The following is an 11,534-nucleotide window of genomic DNA, read 5'->3' on the forward strand; positions in this document are numbered from 1 at the left end:
CTCTCCAAGTTCAACTGCGAGAACAGAGGCACAAAGCTCGAGCCTTGGAATGGTGTGTCCACTTTTTGGTGCAACTTTACATTTGCCAAATACAAATCCAATATGTACTTCCTTGTCAACAGTCACACCTCTAAGATAAGCACATGCAGCAACTGCTTTCTCCGAAGCGTCACAAAAATATGCAATGTCTTACTAACACACTCAGAAAAGGACACAGACAGGAGGCACCGCGGGATGTGAACTCCGTCTAGACTACTCAGCTGCTCTAACCATGATGTCCAGGCATCCATAGTTCGGGATTGTAAGGGATCATCCCAACTCTCATCTCCACTGAAAGCTTCTCTCATTATCAGTTTTCCATTTAGGACAATTGGCGCAATGAACCCTAGAGGATCAAACAAACCATTCACAGTGGATAGCAATCCTCTCTTCGTGAAAGGCTTCCGGTCCTCAGCGGCTTTGTAGGTAAAAGTATCTCTGGCGAGGTCCCAACGCAGGCCAAGACTGTGGTGAATGGGTAAGTTTTCTCGATCCAGATCCAGATCTTCAATTGATTTTGCTAGGTCTGCAGTTGAAAACTGTAGCATGACTCCTTCGCTGTTTGAGGCGATTTTATGTAATCGTAGATTTCCATCATGCAGGAGAGCTTTCTTTGGTTTTTCTCAGAGTGTCGACAGCTTCACTCACAGTGGGAAAGGATGCAAGCCCATCGTCTACATAACAATTTCTTGTAACAAACTGTTTCACACTTTCACCACAGGTACTGTCCTCAACACAATGGCATAGTCCGTAGGTGGCAACGGCTGGAGACGGCCGGTTGCCGAACACATGCACACACATTCTATACTATATAAGTTCTTTGGTTGGATCATTATCTCGATGCCAAAAAAGTCTGAGATAATCTCTGTGGTTTTCCGTAACGTGAAAGCAAAAAAACATTTGCTGAATGTCCGTGATCACTGCTATTGGTTCTCTTCTGAATCTCATGAGCACTCCATCAAGGCGATTCATCAAGTCTGGTCCGTGCATTAATACGCCGTTCAGGGAAATGCCCTCATGTTGGTAGGAAGAGCCGAAGACCACTCGTATTGTGTCTTTCTTTTTGGGGTGGTACACCCCAAATATAGGTAAATACCAACATTCCTGGTCTTGCTGAATAGGAGGAGCCATTTCCGCATGGCCAGAGTCTAAGATGCCCTGCATAAAATCCACGAAATGCTCCCGCTTGGTTGGATTCCTTTGTAGATTTGCTTGCAGCATGCGAGCTCGCTTCCATGCAACAGACCTATCGTTTGGCAGTTGTTCTCGGGATTCCCTAAAGGGTAGAGGGGCTGCCCCATTTCCAGTGGAAGTCTTAACAAAGGTTCTGTCCATCAATTCTAGGAACTGACTATCTTCAATAGACTGCCCAATATCATTGTCATTTGGCCGACGTTGGAAAATGTAGTCATCATCTGTATTTATAGAGAGCGTATTCACACTTGTTGAAAACACTACTACGACCATCATGATGCACTGAAGTATTGAAGACATTCACACTTGCAGGAGGATGAAAGTTCCCTAAGCAGACATCACCAATCAAGACCCAGCCAAAGGACAACTTCTGGGCAAAAGGAGTTCCTCTTGTTCCGGTGCGTTGATCTTCTATGTGATGAGCCTCAGGCAAATCACGACCAATCAACAGCAAAACTTCAGCATTTGTGTCTAGACAGGGGATGTCTACTCCACTCAAATGTGGATGAAACTGAATGATTTCTGGCGTAGGAATCTCACTTCTTTCATCAGGAATCTGTTCACATTCCGTAACAACTGGAAGTTGTACTTTACATGAACTCTCATTGGATTCTATAACAAGTCCAGACGTTTGTCTTCCACTCCGAATAAATGTTCCAGCACACGATCTCAACGAGTATGTTGTCACTGAAGACATTGGACTGTCCAAGGCATCAAAAAGTTTAGGCCTGGCAAGGGTGTGGTTACTTTGGTCATCCAATAACGCATATACGCGGAGAGCTTTCTCTGGTTGGTCCACTGGATATACTTTTACAAGAAGTGTTTTAGAGCATGACCTCCCTGTGAAATTGTTTCCACAAAGTTCTGTACAAAGTGAACTCAATTTGGTCCGAGATTCCTCCCCGCCATGATGTGGCCTGGGTCTGTCACCAGTTTTGTTCAGACTATCACTAGGATGAAGTGCAGTGGGATGACTTGAGTTTCCACAAGTGTCACATTTCACAATTGCATGGCAGCTTGCATAGCCGTGTGATGTTGAGTCACAACATTTAAAACAAAAATTGTAGTCTTTGAGTAGCTTTTTCCTCTCGTTTAGAGTCAGTTTTTGAAAGGTTTTACACTGGTTGAGTTTGTGTTTTGTTGCATGAAACACCCAATTGTTTTCCTGGGAGCCACCATTGTTTTCTTGAGATGTATTGATAGCGGTTTTCTTCACTCTCACATCTCTTTTTCCATGAGACGAGTCCTTTCGCCAAGAGTCATTTGAAAGGTTAGATTGACTTGACAAACTAGAGTTAGTTTCTGTAGCGAAATTCTGATAATTGAAATTTGGATCGTTGCGAATCCGACTCATTTCTGTGAGGAATTCCATGAAGTATGCAAATGGTGGATAGGTAACGTTGTGCCGCAAGTTGTAATTCGTCGCACGAGTTGTCCATTTTTCTTGCAAATTGATGGGTAGCTTTCCGACAATAGGACGCATCCCTGTAGAGGAATCTAAGTACATCAAGGAACGACTGAAGGATGGATCTTCCATCCTCAGTTGGATCTCACTAAGTAGGTCTACCAATTCAAATAACTTCGTATTGTCTTTGCCAGTCAGTTTCGGAAAATCCGCCAATCGAGATTTAATCGATGCTTCCAACAACACTGGGTTTCCATAACGATCATCTAAACGGTTCCACAACTTTTCCAGAGCTGTCTGTGGATTGTTTATATTCGCTGTACGAATGCTCACTGCATGTTTCTTGGAATCAGGTCCTAGATAACGAATCAAAAGATTCAGCTCTTCTCTTGGACTTGCACAAAGTTCTTTGGTAAGTACTTCAAAACTATCTTTCCATGACTGGTATGTTTCTGGCCGATCATCGAAATTCCCTACAGACCAACGCAGAAGATCTTTTTTGTTCATATAATTGGCGAATTCACTAAGCAAGAGCTGTGACGACTCTGGCTGCGCAGCACAGCTGCGACTGGCTGGACGAAAAGGCGGCGCATGCGCATTTAGCGACATCTCACAGGGTTTACACTTAGAGTTTGTCACAGTTTCCTTAGCGATCAAGTTTTGGTTTGAGTCTAGTAAGTTAGTGAAGTTTCCTGTTTGGGCTGCCGTAGTAAAATGTGCTTTCACCGCTGACTCCTTGGTAGGTGGTTTGTCTTCACCAACTTCTTTCTGGTTGGGGTCCCAGTTACTCTCGTAGTGTGTCGGTTGTTCACTAAAATATTTGTTTAGAATGTCAGTGGTGTCTATTATATCACATACAGAGTCTACCTCAGAAACACCAATTTCTTCATTCATTTCAAAATATTCTGCATCCGCAACTGCAGCTTCTCTTTGCACTGATAAAACATCCATATTTGCTTTCAGCATCGCCTCTTGTTCAGCGAACATGAGTTTTACTCTGGCTGCCTCTCGTTTAGCCCTCTGCCTTCCTAGAATTGACGAAGTATTAGAATGTCTGGAAGATTGACCAGAAGATCTGCTTGAGGCGGATTTCGCAGACTTAAAGCTGTTTGATTTAGCTTTCACACAAGGTTTTGCACATACGTTGCCTTCACGAGCATCAATCCTACTTGTTCCCTTGCACTGTCCTCAGTGTTGTATCTGACAAGAAAGTTTAGGAAATCAGAGCTCAAAATCTCATACCGATTGTGAATGTCCGACACATGTTGACACAATGTTTCCAAATCCGGTTCACCTTGTAACGTAGTGCTTAGAAGACTATCCAGAAGACTATCCAGATCCATTCCAAGTTTGGTAAGTTTGCTGGACATATGATTTACCCGATCACTAAAGTAATTAAGTCCTTTTTCTGTTAATGAGCGTTGCCTCCTGGTTTCTATGCTGTTAGAGTCCTCCCTGATATCAACATTTTCTCCCATTGCAACATTGGACTGTTCCGATTCTTTCCACGGATCACTAGGTGGTTCCTGGGTTTCCAACATACTTGTGCTCCAAGATTTCTTACTGTAAAGACTTTTTCGTGATGAACACTTTCACTTTATTGTCATATGTACTAATATGAAATCCACATGTAGTAAGAAACTGCAAAAATAAACAAACAAATTCTGAATACAATGTCAATGAAAAAATCATACACATTGTCATGAATTCTATAAACCCAGTTTGAAGGTACAAGAGAGAAAATTGTTGAACATCAATAAGCCTAAGTCTAGAGTTCACATCTAGACTGATGTACTGGTATTTGAGCAGGAAAATGTAACATAATGTACTACACATTGACAATGTTAGATAAAATGTGGCTTATGCTGCTGAAATGACTAAATATGGGAAATTAAATACTGATATCATGACATAGCACATAAGTATAACAAGTGCACCAGACATAAACATGTGATAACCTAACCATGACACTTGTGCGTTACCATACATATATCAGATCAACGAACATGTAAACATCATGATTCCTATTTTGTGAAAGCAATAAAAGAGCAACATGAAAATTGTTTAAACCAAAGATAAACACAAAAAACATGAGAAACTTACTCTAGGGGGGGGGCTAAGTTGTGCAAAAATGGTGAAAAGGCACCTCTATTTACTAAAACCGCCATGCGGTGATTCTTCAGTTAAGCAGAAACAGTTACTAAAAGTCAAAATAGGCAACGAACTCAGTCCGGAAAATACATGCCTTGACTATAACGTACAAAGAAAGACAACTCAATGTTGTGACATTACACATTAATATGCAGAAATATGGGATTGCCTTCAACTTTATCCATCACATGATCTAAGTGTCTTACCGAGTACTTATCCCGAAACGTTAGCTCTTACATTTGACGACTATCATATATTCAATTCACCAATTGCGATATCATTTCAACAAGTTCTGTGTTCCATTTCCACCTTAACAACTCATGCTGGGACTCAAACTTTGACATAAAGTATTACCACTCAGTTAGTTTAAAGTACAAGTACATCTCAAACATGAATGTTATTGAAGATTCCTTTTTAATGATATGGGTGTAATATATTGCCTCCCATGTCTTTCTATAGCGCATTTCCCCTCATAACATTACTAACCCGATGGTGCAGTTCCATGCTTATAATAAAAACTGTTTGTGATTTAAAACTAAACTATGTTGGCATTATTTGGAAAACATGACTCTCTGTTACAAGAGTTGATTCCAAAATGAATCGCCTTGTATCCCCGTTGAAACCCTTGTGTACCCTTTTGAAACCCTTTTGTACCCCGTTGAAACCCTTTTGTACCCCGTTGAAACCCTTTTGTACCCCGGTGAAACCCTTTTGTACCCCGTTGAATCCCTTTTGTACCCCGTTGAAACCCTTTTGTACCCCGTTGAAACCCTTTTGTACCCCGTTGATACAGTGTATAGGAGACAAGAAAACTTGACATATAGCCTTAACTATATGAAGGACTACATATAGCAGAAGTGGTATTAATGAAATTACATTTGTCTTACAATTAGCCGTAAATAAACCACAAATATTCATTATTTACAATTTTACAAATGAGTGTCATTTTCTTGCACTCAAATTTCTGTGTATGAGAAAATGAAGAAATTAGATAACCCATGCAACGTATCCTTTGTTTCATTTTGGATTTGACTACGAATAACTCCAACTACCTGATAAAGATATAGTGCTCTAGGCGGGTGTGACCGGTGGACAGGGGGTGCTCACTCCTCCTAGGCACCTAATACCACCTCTGGTGTGTCCAGGGGTCCGTGTTTGCACAACTCTCGAATTCCGTTTGCTTATTTGAGTTATGAGATTAATCACAGATCGTTAGCTTTGCCTTTCATACAAAGCAAACTACGACTCTCGAATTAGGAAGACGTAGCAGATTGTTACAGGACATTTTATAGCCTCAAATTGATAGGATTTAGCATTGAGAATGGTATCGTTTTTCAATAGAAGTCAGTTATATAAGGAAAAACGCAATGGAGCTTTCCCCATATCGAGGCTTCACTCAGAAATATGGTTCTAGATTAATTCCTCCGAACGTCTTGCTTTAGAATTAGACTCACCCATTACTTGTACCTTACAAAGATTTGTCCCAAGTAGTATTTATAATTTTGAATTTTCTCAACTCTTTTTCTTTCTTTGATTTTCCTTAAATACATTTTTAAGTTAATTTGTTTCAACATTGTTTGTCATTCACAAAATAAGTATTGGAATTAAGTTAATCTTATTGTACGAGTATATTATGAATTGTATTAGAGTAGCCTGATATCCAAACTTGTGCTGCTTTCATTTAATTTCAGTGAACTGTCACCTTCGAATGAAGTACAAAGCATTGTCAAACCAACCGAAATTCCAAAGAAAACACCAAAAACCCGTGAGTTCAAATTCTTCGAATGATATGGTATCAATGATGAATCTCTTATAAAAGTAAATGTCAAACAATCCCATCCACCTAAAAATTAGAATGTAAAATAACTACATGTTTTCTGTGAAACCTATCGACTTCATCAACATCTTCGACGAGATCAGAAGCATTTTCATCCTGAATAAAAAACCTATCATCAGGATGCAACTGGTGTTCAACGGTGTTGCTGAATGCGGGCTCGTTAATAACAGCCTCTTCGGGATTTCTAATTTTCCTATTATATTTCACTGAATTTTACGGCCGATTTTTATACAATGGCCGCGGTTGTACCCTGGTAGTTTCGTCTTCTAAATCATGTGAATTGTTGCTGGTAAGTACTTAATGTTTCTACTCTCCCCGTGGAAAGTTTCAGAATCAGTGCTGCCATGTCGATGAGATGGTTTCAGTTTTATCTTGCTATAATCGCTGCTGAAAGCAGGCATTTACGGTTGGGTGTGCTGTACGAGAAAATTTAACTGATCGTAGTCACCAAAGCGCTTATTGAATTGTCTGTATGTGTCTTGTGAATGAGATCGTGAGCGAGTTACAAGTTTTCTTTTCTTAGCCCCATGTTAAAGTGATTTAGACCGTACATGTCTTCCAGATTGCACTGCTGGTGTGTTTCGTTCCGGTTCCCGTTCTGATTCAACTTGACTTTTGCCAGAATGGTCCTCTTCTGAAGGACACAAAATCACTCCAAATAATTCACTAAAACAAATTGGAGAATGAAGGTGTATATTCATGAAAATTAAAGATAACGAACAGTGATCAATCTTATAACTCGTATAAGCAAAAAAAGCAGATAGTTGGCCAAACACGGAGCCCTGGACACACTATAGGTAGAACCAGGTGCCTTGGAGGAGTAAGCATCCCCTGTTGATCGGTCACACTCGCCGCGAACCTTATATCCTGATCAGGTAAACGGAGTTACATGTATCCGTATCAAAATCAGTGTGCCAAGAACGGTCTAACAATCGGTATGAAACACGTCAGACAGCGGTTGACTCAATGATAGGTAGTATTGGCAAACTGTAACGAGTTGGCTAGTACAATATTGTAATGTGAATTGTTTATCTAATGAGTGAATTCATCTATGAATAAAATCAATATTTGTTATAACGACCATAGAATTTGCGAAATGCTGACTTTAATCGAGACTGTTGAAACCCCTTACTACAAACTTGTTTGTCAGTACCTTGCCTCGATTAAAAAAAAAAAACCTGACCAAGCTCTTACGTATCGAATCAGTTGAGATATATAAACACCATATGCAGGTGATAATGGAATATTATTACATGTACATCAATATGGGAAGTTGACGATGGAGAAGCTGAACTCATCCCGTTTGTCATACAGTTGAGTTGTCAGTTTGCCGTTAATGTCTACTTTCAATAACATGTTTAAGTAAGAAACAGAAGTGGACGATGAGATGGTCACGTGACCTACCTGAGGAATGACCACGTAAAACTCGACTCCCGAAAATTTGGTCGGAAAGAGCTATTTTTGAAGCTTTTTAATAGGTGATTGCTGCTTCTCTGCAACCCATATAACTCATGAACTTGGATAGTTTTTTTTGAAGATTTTTGAATGTGTTTGATGCAGTAAAAATGCCGTTGAATCAACAACAAAAGAGTGGTCAGAGTGGTCAAACAAGTTTTAGAAAGACTGAGCAGTGTTCCGCAAATCAGGTTAGTGTTAACAAAGATATGAACTGTAGAATTCAAGAATTACAAAACACTATTGATAGTTTAAGGAACAAACTATCCAACTACAATTCGTTATCAAATGACATTGCCCAATTGAAATCTTTAATCCATGATGAGGAATCGGGATTTGTGAAATCACTAAAATACGTGGCAGAACAATCGGAGAGCAATTACGACGATATATATTTTATACGTCAGGAGAATGCCCAACTTCGAAGCGAAGTCGATTTATTAAGGGCCTCAGTGATTAAACTGGATAGAAAAATTGCACACCAAGACAAGGAACTTAATGAATTACGTTCCCGTTCAATGCGAGATAATATTCTGATCCACAACTTTGAATATACACCTGGTGAACTCCTATCAGATGCTATTCCCAAACTGATAAAGGAATCTTTAGGGGTACAAGTTTCCTTTGTTCGCATTCACAGAAATAGCGCCAAGGGTACTTACAATTCTAGACCCGTCACAATAACAGCAAAATTGGTGGATCGAAGCAAAAAAGATGAAATACTGAAAGCGCAAAAAGCGAGAAAGCTAGAAAAAATCAGGCTTCCTTTCTATATAACATCGCAAGACCCCCCTGCAATTCGGGAAGAACGTAAAAGACTGTATGATATTTCTGACTCTCTGCGCGAAAATAAAATCAAGGCGAGAGTGGAACGGGGGCGAGTAACTTTGCCAAACGGTGATGCATATATTGATCCAGTACAAAAGATAGAAACATCGGATACTCTACAAATTACACCCGATGAAATAGAAAACCTGGATATCTCAGACACTACAACTGAACCAACCAAACTTAAGGGTTCTGAAATATTCGCCACCGGAGCGAAGGTTACTTCAATAATAGAAGTTCAAAACTTATACAAAAAAGTTTGTGTAGACCCCTACTCAGCCGCAGCCGATCATCGAATCCTAATCTACAGGTTTGTAGATTCTTCAGGGAAAATTCACGAAAGTTACTGGGATGATGGCGAGCATGGAGCAGGGAGGCGCCTTATGACATATATGAAAACAAACAAAATTGAAAATCTGGGTGTAGTTATAACGCGCTGGTGTGGCCCAAATCATATTGGTCCGGACCGCTTCCGAATCATGGAGGACCATGTGTGTGAAGTGGCCAACACTGTACTCTAGGAGTGGCTACTGTGGGTTATATATGTATATATATTATATTATATCAGTGTGCATTACTTGCAAGTTATATTTAGAAATGTGAATTATAAAAACTCAATATTACTAATTACTATTATCAAGGTACTATTTGCAAGTGGTGTGTATAATTATGCTATAATATGTCTCTATTAATCTGCATATGATGGGTCTATAAAGCTTTGTATCGCGATCATCCTATTCTAATATTGTTTTCCGGAATTTGTAATTGTGTCAATTTTGGTTTTGATAATTTCCTTCAATATTGCAACTTCCGGTATACAAGACGACGACGACAAATGTATATATATATTATATGTACTAGGTTTGGACAATAGCACTCTTTCCGACTAAATTACTCGGTTATAATATAATGAATCAACATCTTCAACTCTTTTCATACATGATTATTATTTTTTTCTCATTTCTCTCTCTCTCTTTCTCCTTTCCTTTACGTTTCAAACTTTTCAAGGGGGCCAGTATTTTGTCAGTCCGTGTTTTGCTGAAATCTATATAACAAACAAACAGATACATGGCTGAAATTAAAATCATCTCTGTGAACTGTCAAGGATTAAATGGCCATAAGAAACGGAAAGACATTTTCCAATACTATCGCCAACAGCATTGCAGCATTTTATGTTTAATAGACACACATTTTACAATGGAAATGGAACAAGAAATAAGAAATGAGTGGGGCTATGAAGCTCGATTCAATTCTTTTACTTCAAACTCAAGAGGGGTTGCCATTCTATTTAATAATAATTTTGAGTACCAAATTCATGAACAGCCTATTTCAGTACATAGGAGAAAACAGTAGATTAATATATGATCTAATGAATCATACAGAAACAAATCATATTCCTGGAGTGTTAGTTATGATAGATTTTGAAAAAGCCTTTGATTCTGTTTCTTGGAAATTTATAAAAGATACTTTGCAATACTTTAATTTTGGACCTTATTTCTGTAGTTGGATTACAACATTTCACTATAATGCGGTTTCATGTGTGACACAAGCAGGCTTTTTATCTAATTTCTTTAAACTAGGACGTGGTTGTAGGCAAGGGGACCCACTATCACCTTACATATTCTTATTATGCGCTGAAATTTTGGCTATAAAAATTAAAAATAACAGAAGTATAAAGGGAATTCTAATCAATAACACAGAATATCTAATGTCACAGTACGCAGATAATACATCCATTATCCTTGACGGATCGGAGGTTTCATTGAGAGAAACCTTGAAAGAACTTGATGAATTTTATAAATTATCTGGTCTCAAAATAAACCGAGATAAAACTCAGATTGTATGGATAGGAAGTAAAAAATATTCAGATGAAAGATTATGTTCTGATATGAATTTCAAATGGACAACTCGATTTAAACTACTAGGAATCCATTATGATGTGGATTTAAATAAAATTTTGAAATTGAACTATGACAAAAAACTTAAGATTAAGTCAATTATTGACCAGTGGAGTAAACGAAAGTTGACTCCAATTGGGAAAATAACTCTAGTGAAATCACTCCTAATTTCACAACTAAATCATTTATTTATTACCTTACCAAACCCAAAGAATGCTTTCATAAAAGAACTTAATACTATTTTATTTGAATTTGTCTGGAATTCAAAATCTGATAAAATTAAAAGAAAAGTTGCCACACAAAAGTATGCATATGGGGGACTAAAACTGGTTGATCTAGATTGTTATATCAAAGGATTAAAGTCGACTTGGATAAGGACTACATTGGATTCTAAATTATTATGGTTTCAATACAGAGTTAACCACCACATTTTAACTACTAATAGCTATATGTACAAATTAGGTAGAGTAGATTCTAAACTATGTACCTTTTGTGATAGGGAAGACGAAACAATTTACCATTTACTTTGGGATTGTCCAAAAGTACAACAATTATTATCAGAATTTATCAGATATTGCAATTCAAAGGAGATTGAAATAGAATTTGATGTCAAAACTTTTATATTTGGTGATACAAAACAAAAACATTTCAGGTCAAATCTGCTTCATATAAATATAAAAACAGACCAGCTAACAAAGGAACACAATTTGTGGTCATAGGATTTCGA

At 38.3% G+C, this 11,534-nt stretch overlaps 1 protein-coding gene across 1 annotated transcript; it reads left to right on the forward strand.

Annotated features, from left to right (window-relative positions):
* Positions 1 to 8,191: 8,191 nt before the first annotated feature.
* Positions 8,192 to 9,636, forward strand: LOC125682836 (uncharacterized). Its single transcript, XM_048923424.2, has one exon. It carries the CDS (start codon positions 8,192 to 8,194, stop codon positions 9,428 to 9,430), a length of 1,239 nt encoding a protein of 412 aa, XP_048779381.2. The 3' UTR covers positions 9,431 to 9,636.
* The last annotated feature ends 1,898 nt before the right edge of the window (positions 9,637 to 11,534 follow it).

The sequence above is a fragment of the Ostrea edulis genome, chromosome 6 (assembly GCF_947568905.1).
Source record: "Ostrea edulis chromosome 6, xbOstEdul1.1, whole genome shotgun sequence".
Taxonomy (NCBI): domain Eukaryota; kingdom Metazoa; phylum Mollusca; class Bivalvia; order Ostreida; family Ostreidae; genus Ostrea; species Ostrea edulis.